The 20,365-nt window shown below is 47.3% G+C and overlaps 1 protein-coding gene across 1 annotated transcript in view; it reads left to right on the top strand.

The window, feature by feature from the left end:
* The first annotated feature begins 3,600 nt into the window (after positions 1–3,600).
* PAFAH2 (platelet activating factor acetylhydrolase 2) overlaps positions 3,601–20,365 on the top strand; it is a 30,314-nt gene continuing 13,549 nt past the window's right edge. The window contains exons 1-7 of the mRNA XM_044237488.1: positions 3,601–3,695; positions 10,329–10,469; positions 11,438–11,591; positions 12,156–12,252; positions 16,910–16,978; positions 17,356–17,497; positions 18,477–18,590. Coding sequence (XP_044093423.1) covers positions 10,380–10,469; positions 11,438–11,591; positions 12,156–12,252; positions 16,910–16,978; positions 17,356–17,497; positions 18,477–18,590 — 666 coding nt within the window. The 5' untranslated portion in view covers positions 3,601–3,695; positions 10,329–10,379. The remainder of the gene's footprint in view (positions 3,696–10,328; positions 10,470–11,437; positions 11,592–12,155; positions 12,253–16,909; positions 16,979–17,355; positions 17,498–18,476; positions 18,591–20,365) is intronic.

Genomic DNA, 20,365 nt, shown 5'->3' with positions numbered 1-20,365 from the left:
TTCCTTCAACAGTCCCTGAAATCATCTAACAAAAGCCCCAAATCCAAGTCTTTTCTGATACCCTCTTTGTGAGATGGCCCACAGTTCTTGATCATGTCTGCTCTCCCTCACTGCAATGAGTACCCAATTTATTCAATTACAGCTGTTTCTGGTGTTCTTTTACTGCAGTGGCATTAACACAAGTATCACCCATTGATGGGTCATTGAGCGTAAAACATCACTGTCAGAAGTTCCAAAGTGTTGCTCACCCAAAACTAGTTGATAACGATAGGAAAAGAGTGGCTCCCTCTGGGGGATGAGCGGTTATTAACAGGGAAGGGACATGAGGAAACCATTCAAGGTACTGGAAACATTCCACATTTCAAACTAAGTGATGATTACACCTCTTTTTTTTTTTTTTTTTTAAGATTTATTTATTTTAGAGAGAGAGAGAGTGCTGGGACAAGGAATGGCAGAGAGAGAGGGAGAGAGGGAATCTCAAGCAGAGTGCCCACTGAACACAGATTCCTGACTCTCTTTGGGGGCTCAATCCCAGGAGTCCAAGATCATGGTCCAAGTCGGAACCAAGAGGTGGATACTCAACCAACTGAGCCACCCAGGCGCCCCTATTTATTTATTTGAGAGAAAGAGAGAGCTTGTGTGTACGTGAGGGGGGAAGGGGCAGAGGGAGAGAACAAGGGACAAGCCGACTCCAAGCTGAGTGCAGAGCTTAACTTGGGTTCAATCTCATGACCCTGAGATCATGACCTCAACTGAAACCAAGAATCAGACACCCAACTGACTGTGCCATCCAGGTGTCCCGACCTACGTCAAATATTTTTTTAAAAAGATTAAGCTGTCCACTTACTAGTAGTGCACTTTACATACTTTAGTGTGTGTGTGTGTGTGTGTGTGTGTGTATATAACAGTTTGATTTTAAAAAGTATTGTCCAACAATTTTGGCAGGTAGTGCAGAGAATAGGAGATCCAAACTGGTCACTTAAATATCAAGTTAGTAACTTAGCAACAAAGAGAAGGGTGGAGTGGGATGGTAGCCAACTGGAAGGGAACCTTGGGCTGTTGGAGGGCAGGATTTATGCTGAAAGCCTGGAACATCAGCTGCTTGCTAAAAATTTAAAGCATTTGGGCTGTTTATCTCCAAAAAAGACGAGACTGGAAGGAAATGCAATTGAACTCGAGCATTCTATTTTGCAACAGGAGTTTGGGGCCAAGACAGATCTTCAGTGACAAAGTCAGTGACAAAGGAGGTAAAGGAGGCTGTGATGTCCCTGTCCCTGGGAAGCTTAAAAGGCAGTTGCCCAGCAAATACCCCATCGTAGGCTGGTCTGGGAGTAGGAGACAGAGGAATGACCCCAGCTGCTCCTTTCATGACGGGACTCTGGTTAATCCTTGGTGTTCTGGGCCAGGTGCAGAGTACCAATTAATTAATGCCAAAGAGAGCATTCTCCGATGTGTGCTACGCTTTTCTCATTCTGCTGTCAACGCCACTAACCACAGCTTTAATTAAATCTGGGGCTTAATTACCACAGTGCAGTGCAGTGCTGCCGTCACTCTTTCCTGACGACTTTATCGTGGCTCCCGGAAGGATGGTGGCATTGACAGAGTCAGGAGCAGGGGTGAACCTAAAAAAGACCAGAACAGGGACTCTGGACACTTGAGGGTATGTGAGGTGGGGGTGGGCGGGGATCACCTGTAGGACTCAGCACCTGACCTCAAAGACTCACAATTTCTTGCTAAGCCCCTACATGAGAGGTGCGCACAAATATCCCGCAACTGAGCAGGGCAGAGGTCCTTTGAGACGGGAGGAATCAGGGAAGCTTCATGGGGAGGAGCGCCTAGCAGGATCAGACCAGCCACCTGGCAGCATCTAGTGGAGGAAACAGCATGAATGAAGGCATGGAGGTAACAAAAAAACCCAGATCCATCTCGAGAATGGCGAGGAGGTGAAGGTAGCTAGAGGCAGAGCAGAAGAGAGGACATCCCTGTCAGAGTGAGCAACACTTCTGGGGAAGTAGTGCGGGGCCAGGTTGAGGAGGACCTCCAATGCCAAGCCGAGGCACGGAAACTGAAGGGACCCCATGAGAGAAAAAGCTGTTTTTTGTTTTTGTTTTTCTTCCTTTGTTCCTTTTTGGGCTTCTATTCTTGCTAGACCTGCACCCTTGCCCTACACATGCCTTATTGTATGTATGTCCTCCTTGTAAGGGACATACATACTTTGTCCCTTGTAAGGGACAAAGAGTTAATGATACCTTTGGAGCCTTCCAGCACAATAGATAATATCTAAGGAACTACTAGGCAGAGCCATCTTGTGCATATTCCAAACCCCTGGTGCTAGAAATCTCAACACCAAGACCCCTAACTCCGAGGAGTGCGTGACCTGAGACCTTGTCCTTGTTTTGACCAGTTCCTGGATGCCTGAGAGGACACGTGCATGGTACCATGATTGTCTGCAAATCCCCCAGACCCCAAGCAAAGATGAGACTCACGCTCTCTTCCTTTCTGAGTCTCCCAGACGCTTGGCCTGTATCTGCTGTTTCTATAACCTCAACAAACCTCGTTTGTTGTTGAAATTGGGACCTCGTTCGGTAGGTAGTTGGAAGGTGTTGACAGTTTTTAAATCGCTTGAATGATCCAAATGTCTTACAGAAGTTTATAAGACTCGAGGATGTGGCTCTATCTACCTCCTCAGGTGTCTCTCCACTCCCTCCCTCACACTCCTGTGCTCCATCCCGCCTGAATATAAGGCATTCTTCACAATCCCCTTCCTGGCTAAGTCTTATTCCCTCAATTCTCAATTTTAGTGTCTCTCTAAGATCTCTAAGAAGCTTTCTGTCACTGTTCTATTTTCCCGAAGCCTGCGCAGGTGCCTCCTTTCAAGGTTCCTACAACCCCTCTGTTTCCCCTATTAGAGCACGTATCGCTGGTGGTGCACTTCTTCATCCGTCGGAATCCTCCGCTAGATTGTGATTTCATTTGAAGCTAGGGACAGTATCTTGTTCACCACCGTGTCCCTAAGAACCAGCATAGGGGCTGCAAAGGGATGACGGCTGAAGGGGCTGGGCTGGTGGGGGTGGAGCTGTGATCCCTCCGGTCCTCCCAGTTTTCTGTCGGCGAGTTTCTGAAGGACAATGGAAAATCCCAAGTGTCAACAAGTATCGGTTGGTAGAAAATGTGCGCTTAGCTTGAATGATCAGTTTCATATTCTCACAGAGTGCAAAGTAGGGGTAAATAAGAAAAGGGTCATAACTTCCCCCAAACTCCGCACTCCCTGAGAATAAGACGAAGCCATGGGTATTTGTAGGCACGCCCGGGAATTATTTGAGGAATGGTGAGGCGGAGGGTTACTAACTGGAACTATAAGAGGTAACCCTCCGCTCGAGTCTTGTAATCGTAGAGGCGACGCCTCAGACCGCCAGGGGGAGGAATCGCGCCGTACCCCGAGACTTGGGCGGTATCATTCAACAATGAGGGGACGCGTGGAACTCTGGGGATTGTAGTTTTAAGGGTCGCAATGCGCAATCTTGCGCGATGCACCTTGGAAGTTGTAGTTCTAGGCGAAGAGGAGGGGAGTGCTTTTAAGGGCCAATGATGAGTTCTGAAAACTACACCTACCAAAGGGCCACGGGGTTCGGAGTAGTTTCTGGTTTCGGTGGCGTTGACCTTCTTGGTTACTTCTGAGGGGTCAACTTGGCTGGGTAAGTTGGCTTGGAGAAAGCTCTTGTTCTGAGCTGAGCTACCAACCGGTTTTTTCATTCTCCAGCCGGGTTTGGGGGCTGCTTGTCTCAATCCCAGTAACTCTGGGATTAATCCTTCATTCTTTCCTGTTTCCTCTTCAGACACTTCCAGTATCTACCCTCACCCTTAATGCTCCCACTATCATCTCGCGCCTCCCGGCGCCCCTGGAATCCCACCCTGAGCTCTGGTGGTAGGACCCAGCCCCCACAGCCCCACTCGCTGCACACAACGTGACGTCCCCGAAACCTGGGCGTCTTTATGCCCCACGCCTCCTGTGTGCTTCTCTCTTCCCTTCACTTACCGCTGTTTCATGCTCGTGGAAGAAAGGTCGCCGTTCCCTCTTGTCACTGTGGAAGAGCCCTGGACTCAGCAGACCCAGGATCTGCCTGTCCCCCCGCAGCTCACTCGCTTTGTGACCTTGGATCTTGGGCAAATCAAGCAATCTCCCGGGGACTCCCGCTCTTCGTTTACAAAATGGAAATGGCAATTGCTCTGTCAGTCTTAGGGTGAGGCTCTTCGGTGGAGCCAATAAGCTAATATGTGTGAAAGGGCTTTTTAAACTGTAACGCTTCCACAAGCCAGAGAGGTTATTTTTGTTAGAATTATTAATGCTCTGGAACACTCTTATCTTGGTGTGTGTGTTTAAGATTTTATTTATTTATTTGACAGACAGAGATCACAGGTAGGCAGAGAGGCAGGCAGAGAGAGAGAGGAAGGGAAGCAGGCTCCCCGCTGAGCAGAGAGCCCAATGCTGGGCTGGATCCCAGGACCCTGGGATCATGACCTAAGCCAAAGGCAGAGGCTTTAAGCCACTGAGCCCAGGCGTCCCTTTATCTTGGGTTCTTTTCTCTCTCTGCCCCCTTGTTGCTCAAGCTAACCCCTTGAATGCTTGGTGTCTCCATTTTCTAAGAGCAGGATATTTCCTCACTTCCTCCAGAGACCAAAGGTCAGATGAGCTTTAAGTCCCCAGAGAGCTTTGTCTGAAAGGAAGCCCCAGAGAACTGCTTCTCTTGGACTCTGTCCTGAAATAGCCAGTGATGAAAGGTCCACACAGCTGGCAAAAGGGTGGCTGGTTTCTGCTCACTGGAAACAGGATCCCAGCAGGAGATGGGACAGCTGCATTGTAGGAACCGTCCATCTCCTGGGCTCTTGTGGGCCTTTTTAGTACACTCTGATTTTTGCTGGGGTGTTTCAGACTCAAGAAGGCTGGGAGAAAGGTTCCACTTTGCCAAAGGGTTTAATACAGAAAAGATGAAAGAGACCTTGACCCCTTGGCCAGGTATGATGAAATAGCATTGTTAATTAATTTTTAACATTTTGTGAGCGCTTAAAATGTACCAAGCCTTAGGCAATATAGCACTTTTCTTATTTATGTATTTTTTCAAATTTGTATGTATTTTCTCAATTTTCTTATTTAAATTTAACTTTTGAAGTGGCTTCATTTTACTTATAAAGAACTTGGGCTTAGAGAGGTCATGCTGTAGTAATTACTGTAGTTAGAGTTACTATCTCTGGTTATAGTGCCTTCTACATGTCAGGTGTTTTATATTCATTATTTAATCATTGACAACCTCATGAGTGCTCTTATTTCTGCCGTATAGGATAAATTCTCAGAGGCTTAGAATTTAAGGATCTTGCTCAAGATCACAGCCATTTAAGAACTGGAATTCAGACTGTCACCAAAGCCTTTCTTTTTACACTATGCCATATAGCCTTATTTTTGGATTAAAAAAAAAAAAAGAATTGAGTGGTTTTAAATCAAAGCCAAGTAAAGCAGCATTTAGTGGGTCCTTACTACATGAGGAAAGCATGAGGGTAGATGGTTCGGCCTACAAAGAAGTATAAAACACAGCCTTTTTATAGTATGTATATCCAAAGAAGTGAGGCATAAGTTGTGTAAAAATTAAATCAGATTCATTGGATAAGTTAATTATTGAGACCAGTTTTATGCAAGGCACTACACTAAGCCTTGTGATTGGCAGGAACATGGTTCTAGGGAGCCACAGGGATTGAACCCAGTGAAATCCATGGTCATTTCATTACCATCGTATAATCTCAGCAGGTGTTTGTTGCGTGGGTGCATCTCTGAATAAAAAGTCCTTTGTGTCATCTGGGCCAGAGGTTCTCAAACCTTGCTGATGAGAAACATGGGAAGCTTTTAAAAATTGATCTCTGGGGGCACCTGGGTGGCTCAGTGAATAAGCGTCTGCCTTCAACTCAGGTCATGATCCCAGGGTTCTGGGATCGAGCCCCACACTGGGCTCCTTGCTCAGCGGGGAGCCTGCTTCTCCCTCTCCCACTCCCCCTGCTTGTAATCCCTCTCTCACTCTCTGTGTCAAATAAATAAATAAAATCTAAAAAAAAAAAAAAAAAAAAACTGACCTCTGGGAATGAGGACCCTAAAATCTGTATCTTTGAAAGTTTCCCAGGTGACTGTGACAGTAGACTCAGGAAGCTCTGAACTCGGTTCTACTTGGGCCACTTGTTGGCAAGTCACTGATGGAAAACTGCTAGAATAGGTAATTACCCAAGAGCTATCCTAAGGCGCCCGTGATTGGTTAGCAGGTGAGGGATGCGGACAATGCTTAGAGTGGAGAGGAGGGCAGGTGGAAGGACTTGTTAAAGCACAGAGAACCAGAGATTTCTGTGGGCCCTCATGGATGGGGCAGGCTTGCATGGGTGGAGAGGCTTCTAGACGGGCACCATCATGAATTGTGCGGATGAGCTTAGCAAAAGAAGGTAGGCACACCTGGGCCGATTTCCTTGGAAAATTACATGACATTTATTAGAAAGGACTCTGGATACTGTGGGTGGGTGTCTCTTGGGCAAAATGAGATTTTCCCATCTCCCTACTTCCTTGGGCATCAGTTAATGTGAGCCCAGAGAACGCAGATTCATTTTTGTGTATGCCTCACTCTGGCCAGTTAGCTTTAGTTTGTATTTATTTCCAAACTGATTCTCCCAGGAACTTTCCGGGACTACTAGAGAGTTCTAGTCCTGTATGTTCAATAGTTTTAACTCTACTCATCCTGATTTCTATCCCAAGCACTCTTCTCTATATGGGATAAGACTGAAAGGTCTTCATGTAAGAAGTTACTATCATTCTGGTCACCCAGTCCTGAAACCTGACTCCTCTTTGGCTCATCTATCTTCCTTGCCTCGCCAAATCCACTCATTTGCCAGATCCGTTGTTTCTACTTTCCACTCAGTCAACAAGTACTTCCTGGATACTTCGAGAGAGCCAGGTACTATCGAAGTGTTCTAAATGCATTATTTCATTTCACCTCCCTAGCAACCCTACGAGGATGGATAGTTTTCCGTTGTACCCATGGGGAATCAGACTCGGTGAGATCAGAGGATCTGCCCAAAGTGAAAAACCTACGCAGCAAGGGAGCTGGGCTCAAACTTGGCTCCTTCAGACTTAATATCACTCATTTGAGGAGTAGATTCAAGCTCCTTAGTCTAGCACTAGAGAGACCGCTACCTTCCATGTCCATTGTACCTTTCTCTTCTCCCATGTGCTTTCTTACCCCTGTGCCTGAGCTCACACACTTTCCTCTACTTGAAAAGTCAACCTTTGCCATCTTCCTCTGCCCTCTGCTGCCAAGCTACAGAAGTGTGCTTTTTTCTCAGAACTCCTGCATCAGATCCTCTTATTTGACCCTCTTTTCTGGCAGCTAGAACTCGGAGCTGCTTCATTGTCATGTGCTCTGTGTCATACGTCCCTGCCTATGTCTTCCGTGTGTGCCCTCAGCAGCGAGGGGGAAAAGGTCAGGGTGTGAGACTAAGTAGCACATACTCAGCTTCTCTGGCTAGCCAGTCCACTGACTGCATCCGGACCTCAGTTCCTTCCTTCTTTTCTTTCTTTTTAAGATTTTATTTATTTGAGAGAGGGCAAGAGAGCACAAGCAGAGGGAGAGGGAGAAGCAGGCTCCCTGCTTAGCAAGGAGCCCGATGCAGGGCTCGATCCCAGGGTCCTGGGGTCATGACCCAAGCCTGAGGCAGATGCTTAACCCACTGAGCCACCCCGGGGCCCTGAGCTTAGTTTCTTTTTAAAAAGAACTGCATTCTACTACTACTGAGTAGTAGAAAGAAAATCATTTGTTACATTCCTACATTAAACAGAATGACATTCAGATTTTTGTTTTTTTGGGGTTTGCCATTGGACCAGACATTTGGAAGTTGGCAGCCAGGAGTTGTATGTGTGATAATAGTTCTCCTTGCGACGTGCAGCTCGCTTAATTTCTGAGGATCTGTACGTAGTGGGGAGGGTGGGAGATGACTGTGGCAAGGATTGATAGAAGTAGCTTATAAGGTCTCTTCTTGCCCAGACACACTTGGATTTGAACTTTCTGATCCATCCCAGAATGTCTTAAAATAGGCAGAATAGTGTAGTGACAAAAAAATGTGAGTCTGGGACTCAGTGTATTGGTTTAGATGCTTTTGGTTCAGGCAATCAAAATCTAAAGTCACTTGGTTTTAACAAAAAAGGGACTTACTGACTCATGTAACTAGAAAGTCCAGAAGCTGGTCAGGTTTTTCAGGTAGTGTCTGATCTAGAGATTCTTAATGTCTTCACAGATATGACTCCATTTGTCTGATTCTCTCTGTGCTGCTGTCCTCCATGGGTAGCTTCATCCTTGAGGTAGCAAAGTGGCTGCAACATACAAGGCTTCATACCTGCTTATCACTGTAGTTCAGAACAAGAAAGAACATTTCCATCTTCAACCATCAAGGTCCTGGGCTTTGCTCTGAATGGACCAATTATGTCATGTGCCCACTCTTCATCCAGAGACGGACCAGGGGACACCAAGGGCTGATCAGTTCAGGTCAACTAAGGCCCAAATCTAGAAGTTAGGGAAGGGGTGTCAGACCCACCCAAGCCACCCAAGCAATAGGGATACTGCATAGGAGGGCAGGATAGAATGGATATGGAGAAGTTTGGCCAAATTCTCCACTGTTAACAGCCATGTTGCCCCTGATCAAATTCTGGCTCTGTTAGCTAGATGTTCTTAGAGAAGTTACTGAACTTTGCCAAGCATTGGTTTCCTCATCTCAGTTCTTCAATTAATGATGTATTAAAGCACATAGTATAATTCCTGGCACTCCATAAGTGTCATGAGGATGATGATGCTGGGGATGATGAGATTGAAGAGGGAGAGAGCAACGGCATTGACCCCAATTTAGGGAGCAGCCGAGTTACAGGAATGTTTGCTAGTTAGGAACACGCTCTCTTGATGAGGCTGCTGCTTGATCTGCTGCCTCGTCCTGCTCTTCTCCATCTCTGCCCTTATGTCCTGTGTAGGAATGCTTTCCTTCCTCTCCCCTGCCTCTAAATCTACCTCAAGGCACAGCCCAAGTGCTACTTTTTTTAAAAAAATATTTTATTTTTTTGATAGAGAGAGACACCACAAGCAGGCAGAGAGAGGGAAGGAAGCAGGCTCCCCACTGAGCAGAGAGCTCGATGCGGGGCTCGATCCCAGGACCCTGAGATCATGACCTGAGCTGAAGGCAGAGGCTTAACCTGCTGAGCCACCCGGGTACCCTCCAAGTGCTACTTTTATAGTAGTTTAGGTCTGTGTTTGTGTAGACAGGTAACCGAGTCTCCCCCATGAGCAGGATCAGTAGATCCAAGTAGACCTAAGAGCTTAGGTCTGGATTAGACAGACCTGGTTTTGCGGCCGGGAAGCAGGATCACTTGGGAAAGTTATTCAGCCGGTTTCCTCATCTGTAAACAGGGTCTTCATAGGCTCTTCTTTGGAGAGTTGTGGAGAGAATGAAATAACGTACTATATGGAAGGAGCTTAGCTCAGTGCTGACACAGAGCGACTAATGCATCTTATCCTGGCCTCATGAGGTCACGGTCTGGGTTACAGTCTCTGAAGAAGTTACTGCCATGCTGGGCACATGGTTGGTGCTGAGTAAATACTTGGCAGTGGGTTTTGTTTTTTTTTTTTTAAGAATTTTTATTTATTTGAGAGCTAGAGTGCGAGTGAGGGGAAGGACAGGAAAAGAGGGAGAGGATCTTATTTATTTATTTATTTATTTATTTGACAGAGATCACAAGTAGGCAGAGAGGGAGGGGGAAGAGCAGGCTCCTTGCTGAGCAGAGAGCCAGATGTAGGGCTCGATCCTAGGACCCTGGGATCATGACCTGAGCTGAAGGCAGAGGCTTTAAACCCACTGGGCCACCCAGGCGCCCCGAGGGAGAGAATTTAAGCAGACTCCCTGCTGAGTGTGGAGCCTGACAAGAGGCTTAATCTCATGACCCTGGGACTATGACCTGAGCTGAAACCAAGAGTCGGACCCTCCTGTGACTGAGCCACCCAGGCGTCCCCTTGCGAGTGGGTTTTGGGGAGCATGGGGGCTCTTTTTCCCCAGCTGTCCCTTCACCCTGCTCCCAGCAACAACAAAGCAGCCCTTAAACCTTGGCGAGGTCAGTGTAGCAAAGTTGATGACGTGGAAGACGGAGTGAGTCCCTGCCAGGGAGATGGGGTGATAAGGAGTGTGGGACACGGGTGACAGATAACACATAGAAGCAACAGGAAGCTAAAAGGAAACCAGCAAGAGGCTGTTCTGTGTTCCGCCCTCAGCCATCAAGTCCGGCTCTGCCCAGGTCATTGTTTGTTTCAACTGGTGATAAAATGGGGATGAACCAGTCCGTGGGCTTCCCGCCTGTCACAGGACCCCACCTCGTGGGCTGCGGGGATGTGATGGAGGGACAGGGTCGCCAGGTAAGTGCTTCAGCTCCATCCCCGCACATCTCCCCCGCTGCTTCTGTGCCCTGTCAATAGCCAACCTAACAGGTGTGGTTCTCAGCAGGGGAAATGGAGTTAGAGCTGGATTTGCTGGTAGAGCCCCTAGGTCCGTCTTTCCTGACCTTTTTCTTCTTCTTTCCTATTAGAAACCTCTCAGTAGCCAGAGATGGATCCTTTTGCCAGCTAGGAGGAAGGCAGGGGCTCCAGCAACAAAGGCAGCTCTCAGATCCCCTGCCCAGTCTTGAGAGCAGATGCTGGATCTGGAAAGGTTTCCAGTCTCGTCCCCAACCTGAGGGTGTGAGTGGGGAGCAGTGGACCGTGTGCTCTTGACCTTTTATTCTCCAAACTGGGTAGGAAGGCCTGCTCCTCCTCTTCCTCTCCTGCCTTTATCCATTTTCCCTCCTGCTTTGGTTCTGGACTTTCCATCCACCAGTTCCCAAGTGCTTCTCTGCTGGCCCTTGGACTCCCCCTTTCCCTTGTGAGAGGCACATACTTCCTGTTGACCTGTCACCCACTCCCATGTGAAACAATTGTGTTGCTGCTTCCTAAGGGCCAGCCTCGAGAACGGGTCTGGGTAACCCCCAGATGCTGCCCCCCCAGCATGAGGGCTAATCTCATTCCCAGGGCTCCTCCAGGCCTGGGCTCAGGGTCAGATTTAAATCTCTCAGATCCAAGCACTGAAAATATTTTAGTGCCCCCCCAGATGTCATTGAAAATACAGTCGGCTATTTGAAATAACATAAGCCTTACGTGTATGCTAAAAATAAAACTGCTGCTTTCCGGATTTTCTGGATGTAAAATTCAGGTATATGAATGTACGCTTAAGTGCCCCATTTTGTTGGCCTGCTTTGCTGGTACCCTACATACCCCCTGAGTGTGCCTGTGGAGAAATCTCACCAGGCTTGGATTCTTGCTCTGAGCAGTTGCTGTCTTCTTTCCTCCAGGGAAGCTTCTTTCGACTCTTCTACCCCTGCCAAGAGGCAGAAGAGACCCCAGAGCAGCCACTTTGGATTCCCCGCTATGAGTACTGCACGGGCCTGGCCGATTACCTGCGCTTTAACAAGCGCTGGGGTGGGTTGCTGTTCAGCTTGGCTGTGGGTAAGTGCTGCCCACCCCCCCACACACATTCCCAGCTTTTTAGTTCTGTTCCTAGGAGATCCCTAGACAGGCACAGTACTGTTAAAGCTGGCATCGTCCAGCCCTCTTGTAGTGGGGCATGCATGAGCCAATGTGGTGTGGAGAGTTAGGAGAGGATTACATACATTGGTTACAGAGCTATGTTGTCCTGGGTTCAAATCCACACTTCATCATTGAAAGTTTCTCCTTAGCTCTCCTCTCTCTGGGTAAAGTGATGTTGAATCATCTACTTCTCCCAAAGTCCCCACCATGAGGAACTCTAATTAACTGCCTTGGCATCTCAGGGGTTTACCCCATAGTTGTTTGGTACTTCTTTGTTTTTATCTTCCCATATTCTATCTTATTAGTACTTTCTAAGGAAGAAAGGGGGAAAGCAAAGGTGATTGATTGCCCTGGACTGCTCAGGGGTAAAAGGTGCTTTTCCAGTGAGGAGGGCACATGTCCCCACCCATGCCTTTGCCCCGACTGCCCCTGGGATTCCGGCTTCAGGGCAGCCGGAGGTAACATAGGCCCTGTCTCTGCTAGGATCTTGTCGCCTGCCTGTTAGCTGGAATGGCCCCTTTAAGACCAAGGACTCCGGATATCCTCTGATCATCTTCTCCCATGGCATGGGAGCCTTCAGGTAAGACCTTCTGTCCCTCAGACCTTGTCATAGCCCTTAACTCACAGCAGCTGCTGAGTCTTGACTTACTCTCAGGGGGCAGAGAGACAGACATTTCCATCTGCCAGCACTGGGTCCACCGTCCCATGAAGGCCATCCCTAAGCCTCTGTCACCTGGTGGGGTCTTTCTGCAGGCTTCCCATCCTTTACTTCTCATGTTCCTGCATGAATAAATGAATAAGCAGACATAATTGATTACATGTTTATATTATATTTAAAAATAAAGAAACATTTATAAATAAACACTTCTAGCTCTCTTCCTATATACACAGCACAGAAGTCTTAGAAGGAGCTGGAGTATTAAGCCAGACTCGTTCCCTCAGTGCCTGTGGAGGGACAGCTCTGCCATAGTGCCGACGTAGCGGTGACACGGGCCCACTCCCTGCACGCCAACCTGGGAGGCTGTGCCCCGGCAGCACAGAACAGCCGTAGAACTCTCAGGGCCCTGATATCCTCTGCATGGTGTGTGAGGGTTCAGTTAGGCCGGCACCTAGCAAGCGTGCACACACACAGTGCTCGCTTTTTTTTTTTTTTTTAAAGATTATTTATTTATTTGATAGGGATCACAAGTAGGCAAAGAGGCAGGCAGACGGGGGGGGGGGGAAGCAGGCTCCCTGCTGAGCAGAGAGTCCGATGCAGGGCTCGATCCCAGGACCCTGAGACCATGACCCGTTCCAAAGGCAGAGGCTTAACCCACTGAGCCACCTAGGTGCCCCGTGTTAAGTAGCTTAATAACCGTAATTCATATGTTGCTGTTTAATCTTGTGACTATTCTGTCTCTATGTTCATTATCAACATAAAAGTCTAGTTTATGTCCTAGAGTGTCACATGTCGTAAAGGTGTCTATTTTTGCCTTCCCACTCCCTAAACCATTTTCCACACTGTAGCCAGGGAGATCTGTTTGTTTTGTTTTTTATTTTTATTTTATTTTTTAATATTTTAAAAAGATTTTATTTATTTGACAGAGAGAGAGATGGCAAGAGAGGGAACACAAGCAGGGGAACAGGGAGAGGGAGAAGCAGGCTCCCCGCTGAGCAGGGAGCCTGATGCAGGGCTCGATCCCAGGACCATGGGATCACAACCTGAGCCGAAGGCAAGCACTTTAATGATTAAGCCACCCAGGCGCCCCTTGTTTTGTTTTTAAAAGATGTATCCATTTATTTGAGAGAGAGGGAGACTGAGCATGAGCGGGGGGGGGGGGCGCAGAGAGAGAGGGAGCGAGAGAATCTCAAGCAGGCTCCCTGCTGAATGTGGAGCCCGAGGTGGGGTTTGATCCTAGCACCCTGAAATCATGACTTGAGTCCAACCAGCTGAGCCACCCAGGTGCTCTGAGGGAGATTTGTTTTAAAAGCAAATATGACCTTTAATTTCAGCACCTAGAACAGTGCCTGACAGATAGTAGGTGCTCAGTAAATAGTTGTTAAATAAATGAATGAATGTCGCTTCCCTACTTCCCTACTTCGTCTTTACAGTAGCCCTTTGAACTTACTTCAGCTCCTGTCATTGTCTTACCTGGATGCATGTCCCCAACAGTCTCCAGCCTTGTTTCTTACTACTTGCCCCACTCCAACTCTCTAGACACACTGACCTTCTTTCACTTACATAAAGGTACTACGTTATTTTCTGCTTCAGAGTTTTTAATCTGTTCTGTGCTTTGTGGTTCTTCCCTTTGCCTGGAATATTTGCTGTTCTGCTCCTCTCTTCCTCCTGTGCTCCCCACCCCTTCATCTTTGCCTGGCTAATTCCAGATCTCCCTCAAGGTCTTAGTTTGGATGTGGCTTTCTTAGGGACACCCATCCCTTAAACATTAGTTCACGTTTTCCCGTAATATGCTTTCATTAGATAACCTGTACTTTCCAATATTTAACACAATTGTAGTGAAGGAATTACACATGTGATTATTCTTTAAGGTCTGTCTTTCCTACTGGGTTGTAAGCTCCATGAAGGCAAGAGCCATATCTGTCTTCTCTCTCTTTTGGTACCTAGGACAATACCTGGAAAGTAGTAGTTTCTCAAAGAATATTTATTAAGTGAATGCAAGGGCTATGTTTTGCTAGGTTTTCATTCATTTAGCAAGTACATGGCATAAGAAGAAGGTGAGTCCTCTGGGGATAAGTCAAGGAATTGCATTTCCTCGGGGAACCCAAACATGTTCTCTCATAAGTGTAGCCCGTGGCAGGAGAGTGAATGCAGAGATGAGACCATAAGGCAAGTGGATGGTTTTCAGTGTCACTTTCTTATTCAGTAAACTTAGTACCTGTCGGGGCGCCTGGGTGGTTCAGTGGGTTAAGCCGCTGCCTTCGGCTCAGGTCATGATCTCAGGGTCCTGGGATCGAGTCCCGCATCGGGCTCTCTGCTCAGCGGGGAGCCTGCTTCCCTCTCTCTCTCTGCCTGCCTCTCCATCTACTTGTGATTTCTCTCTGTCAAATACATAAAATCTTAAAAAAAAAAAAAATTTAGTACCTGTCATATGCTGGGCCTGTGCTGGGGTTTTTTACTCATTAGTGAGTAAGATAGAGTCCCTTCCGTCAGAAGGACTATAGTCTAGCAGGAAAAAGAAGCCAGAAACATTCTCTCCTAAGCTCACAGGTATTTTATACAGAGAGCAGGTGAGCACATGACTTTAGAGAGTGGTCTTTTAAGAATCTGTATTGAGACTTCACACCTCAATCAACCTGGGTGACCCAGTTATAAATACTCTTCATTCATCAGAATGAAACTCCAGGCCAAAGGGCAGGGAGGAAAAGGGACCTGGTTTCCTCCTGTTGCGTAAGTGGTTAATTCAGGATCTGAAATCCTTCCAGACCTCTGTGTCCCCACCCCAGGGAGCAGTATGTGCATTTAAACGTTCCCTGCTTGCAATGTGCTATTGTTCCTTTGGTTTCCACACAGTCCTGTGAGGTAGGCGGTGGGGGTGTGTATCTTACAGATGACCAAACGGGCTCTGAAAGGCGGACTTGCTGAAGGTTACACAGTCTGAACTGGGAAGGGATCAGAGATCTCTCTGGTTCTGCCTCCCTCGGAAAAGTGAGAGAAGGTGAAAGGAAATGTAATGTCTGTCCTTCCTGACTTTTCTGAATCAGTTAAGATCCAGGCAAATTGTAATAATAGAAAAACCGCCCACAGTAGTGGCCTAAGCAATAGGAAATGTGTTTCTTGCTCAGGTCAAAGAACGCTAGTGGTAGACAGAGATGATATGGTACTTTCACAGAGTTACCGGAACTTCTTTTATCATGCTCTGCCCCATGTGGGTTCCATCTCTAAGGCTGTCTAATGACGTCAGGGGGCTGCTGTAGCTCCTGCCATTCACCTACATTCCAGGCAATAGGAAGGGAGAACCCTCCTGAGACCTTTTTTTTTTCCCCTGAAAGTTCTATCGAGCACAGTCGGTTACGTTCCAATGACTAGAGCTGCTCTGTTCATTTTAGTAGCTTTTAGCAACATGTGGCTGTTGAACATAGCAAATATCGCTGGTGTAAACTGAGATGTGCTGAATTATAAGATACTGGATTTCAAAGACCTCATATGGGAAAAAAGAGCTAAATAAAATATTTTATTAATTCCACATTTCTTTTTTTTAAAGATTTTATTTTCATTTATTTGGCAGAGGGAGATCACAAGTAGGCAGAGAGGCAGGCGGAGAGAGAGATAGGAGGAAGCAGGCTCCCCGCTGAGCAGAGAGCCCGATGCGGGACTCGATCCCAGGACCCTGAGATCATGACCTGAGTCGAAGGCAGAGGCTTAACCCACTGAGCCTCCCAGGCGCCCCCCACATTTCTTTTTTAAAGTAATCTCTATACCCAATGTTGGTCTCAAACTCATGACCCCGAGATCAAGAATCAGATGCTCTACCAACTGAGTCAGCCAGGCACCCCTAACTCAGACATTTTGATTATATGTTAAAATGATAATGTTTTGGCTCTGTTAAATTAAATAAAATTTATTATTCAGATTAATTCCACCTTTTTTTTAACTTTAAAAAATATATCTACTAGAGAATTTCAATTACTTATGAGGGCAGCATTATATTTCTGTTGCTGGGCTGGAACTTAATCACATAGATAAACCTGGCTGCAAGGGAGGCCGCAAATGTCATACTGATATCTGTATCTTCAGCTGATAATCAGATTCTGCTACTAAGGAGGACAGAAAAACAAGTGTTTAGGCGGTTGACAGTGTCTGGCGTATTCCTTTTTTTCTAGGAAGTTGGAGGCTGGACAGATTGACATGCTAAATTACAGGTGCATATTTGCATATTACAGAAAGGGCCAGAGTGCCTGTCTCCAGGGATCTGAGTGGCTAATTTGGGAGACCTACAAGAATACGTAGACAATAAAAATGCAATTGTTGGAGTAGCCAGACTATATTGGGGGTGGGTGGAGGAGATGAATCAGGGTTTGTGTGGGGTTGAAAACACCATGGATGGATTTACACATGCTTCTTGGAGCCTTGGGGAGACGAGTGCTCTGCTAACCAGAGAAAGCACCTTGAGGAGGGAGGGTTGCAGGTGAAACTTCCTCTCTTCAGTCTTTTGAGATGGTCACCAGCAGAGCATGGTTGGAATGGGGGTTGCAGGGGCCATTCTTGTGAGCGCTTCTCTCGTCTCTCGCATCTCTAGGACGCTGTATTCAGCCTTCTGCATGGAGCTGGCCTCCCACGGCTTTGTGGTTGCTGTCCCGGAGCACAGGTGAGGGGTGAAGGCCATAATGAACTCTTGGATTGGCAGCCGCCAGTGGGCTGGGATAGAGGCTAGTCCCTTACCCGTATATTATTTCTAATCTTCACAATGACCATGCAAGGCGGGTATTCTACTCATTTTCAAGACAAGGAAACCAAAGTTCAAAGGTTCACTTGCTGGAAGGGACACAGCTGAGTTGGGGCCCAAGTCCAAGTCAGTCTTTAAAATCAGTGTTTTTTTCTACTCTCCTGTGTATGGCCCCAGATCTTTCTCCCTGTTAGCCAAAAGATGACCTAGAGTGTCTTGGCGGAAATGGAGGATTTGGCAAAGGGGAAAAATAAGCTCAAGGGTGTCCCCTAGTTTCTCCAGCGGCACGTGTATTTCAGGGATGGGTCCGCCTCGACCACCTGTTTCTGCAAGCAGGCCCCGGGGGAGAACCAGCAAACTCCCGAGCCGCTGGAGGAAGAATGGATTCCTTACCGTCAGATTGAGGAAGGGGAGAAAGAGTTCCATGTCCGGAACTGCCAGGTAGGCTTGTGCCTGTTGGGGAGGGGGAGTTAATAAGCCTGTCCTCCTGGCACTAACAGTCCCTAAGAAGACTTTGATCTTCTGTCCTGAAATCTCACTCAGAGTGGGTCTGAGCTTGCCATGGCAGAGAAAGGGGGTAGTAATCAAGACTCTTCACAATTGTAGGTGACAGAAACTTAATTTAATCTTGGTAGGCAAACCAGAGAATTGACTGGCTTATACAGGTGCATGTAAGGGGCAGGACCACTGGAGCCCGATACCATCAAGATGTTTTTTCCTTCTCTGTCTCCTCTGCTGGTTGGTCTTATCTGCAGACTGCCTTAGAACCACAAGGTTAAAACCACAGCTCTGGACAGACTGAGTTTGCATATACTTGGCCTCACCACCAGAGAGAATAGGGCTCTTTGGAGGGTCGTCCCCCAGTTGTCACACCTGCCTCAAGCTGCAGAATGAAAAATCCTGGAGGGAGGTTTCTGGGCCCAGGAGAAGTACCCAAATGGGAAATTTTCATCAGAAATAGGTTGACAGATTTGAGGGGGTCGGTCACAGTCCTCAAAAGTCAGGGGTAGTGGGTGAATTGGGGGTAGGTGAGTGCTAGGCAGATGAAAACAATAGATGTATGCTATAAATAGGGAAGTCAAATCCAGTACTGGGTTGATTAAAAAAAAAAACCACTCTTACTTCTTTTGTGTTCAGGGTGCTTTCCTATATGTTGTCTTACTGGGTCCTCCTGACGCCCCATGGGGAGGGGGGCAGTGTGAAGGGCCATGCTGACTCCAGTGGACCGTTAGGTGGCGCTTGTATGGAGCTGCTGGGAGGTTGCTGAGCCTTTCTCAGGCCATGGAGCCCACGGTGCTTGCTGAGCACTAGGTGGGCATGCTCTCCCCACACCCTCCGTCGGCTCTGTCAGAGAGTGAGGTTCTTGCCGAACGGTTGTGCCGTGTTCTGTTCCCGCCCCCACCACGACTCTGTGTTGCAGGTGCATCAGAGGGTGAGCGAGTGTACCCGGGTGTTGAGGATCCTGCAAGAGGTCACTGCTGGGCAGATCGTCCTCAATATCTTGCCCGACGGGCTGGATCTGAAGACCTTGAAGGTATGGCAGCAATTAGTGTCACCTGGAGCACATGTGTTCATCAGGACCTTGGGGTCTGTTCTGTTCTGCATAACAAAAACCTAACTCATCGGCTTAAACTAGAAGAGAATTTGTTGGCTCTGATAAGTGAAGAAGACCAAGCGCAGACTGGCTTTAGGCCGGCGTAGCGAGATCCAGGGTCGCAGACATTGTCATCAAGGCTCTGGCACTCTCTCTTCTTCTCCTGGCTCCCTTCCACTCCATGTGTGGGCTTCATTCTCACCGGACTCTCCCCATTAGGCAGGAACCCTGGTTGCTGGCAGCCCAAGCCTATATTTCAATGAAGCTTCAAATTTAAAAGGAAAAGAGATTCTCGTGGCTTCCACTGTTCTGAGAAGGCTGTGGCCCTGCTTGGGTTACATGTCCCTTCTGGACCAGTCACTGTACGAGAGGGACAGGGTGTTCTGATTGGCCTGCCTACATTATACACCCACTTCTGGGTCAGGGGAACCTGAGCGCCAGGACTGGCATCCCTACAGGGCCACGTGGATAAGGGAAGGATGTCTCGTTCCCCAAAGGAAGGGCTGTTGAGCAACGAACAACCTGTGTTCTTTTCTAGTTCTTTCCTTTGAGGGAATCCCAAAAATCCTTCCAGGAGGATAGAAACTGTCCCAGCTCTGGAATCTGGTTCCTATGCAGATACATTCCCATCACCCCGCACCCCCCCATCTTTCCCACCTGAGTTCAAAAGTAGCTCAGGCTCTATTTAGAGAACCAAGAAATCACACAAAAGCATAAAGAAAAAAAGCTTTTCTTTTTGCATGTTGAAGTTTGTCTTTCCAGTTCCTTTAAACGCGTAACACATATGTTTATGTTTTTAAAAACAATAATGTTATTATTTAATACATGCTGTTTTGTGGACCTTTTTTTCACTTAGAATACTAGTCTGAAGGTCTTCTTATGCCAATTAATATTTTTCTATGGCATGATTTTTTGATAGCCATGTAGTATACCATTGCACAAATGAGAATGGGGTGTGTGTGTGTGTGTATATGTACATACATACATATATATATATAAATTAACAACTACTGTTGTATGAGTACTTAAAATGATAAGAGCCCCTTACAGAAACTTATGCAGCAAGCATTATTAGCTCTTTACATAAAAAGAAACCAAGGATCAAAGAGGCTAAGAATCTACCCAAGGTTACGCAGTCAAGTAAGTGGTAGAGTCAGACTTCAAACTGGGGCCTTTTGATCCCAAAGCCTGTGCTGTGTGCCCCACAGACTTACTAGCAAATGCCTTTTAAAGGCTCTGGTCGAGTCAAGGCCAACCAGGGCACGGTATCTGCCTGGAGGGCAGCTGGGAGCCGACATCTGAAGCACTTCTCCAGCAGAGCGCTGTGTGCTGCCGGCCCCTAGCAGATAGACAGGGTTCCGGTCACTAAAGTACAGGGTTGCGTGCCTCTGAGCCTGCGACAGGCCTTGGGCAGGCTGGAGTTGAGTTGGATTATCATTGAGGGAAATACGGCATAAAAACAGCTAAGAACATTTTCACCTAGCAGAGTAAGTTCTAAAAATTGATTACTCACTCTTGTTGGCAAAGGTCTGGGGAAGCAGATACTGTGCTGGCTTGCCCGTGAGAGTACAGATTGCCCCACGCAGAGCAGTTTGGCAATAGCTATCAGCAGTACAAGCGGGTATATTCTTTGACCTAGTGATGTCCAGTTCTAGGAATGGATTCTGTAGATATCTACACGTGCAGCTTGGTAATATGTACAAGGTTATTCGTTC

The sequence above is a fragment of the Neovison vison genome, chromosome 2 (assembly GCF_020171115.1).
Source record: "Neovison vison isolate M4711 chromosome 2, ASM_NN_V1, whole genome shotgun sequence".
In the NCBI taxonomy this organism is placed as follows: domain Eukaryota; kingdom Metazoa; phylum Chordata; class Mammalia; order Carnivora; family Mustelidae; genus Neogale; species Neogale vison.
The sequence above is the reverse complement of the archived record's forward strand: the minus strand, read 5'-3'. Positions and strand labels throughout refer to the sequence as shown.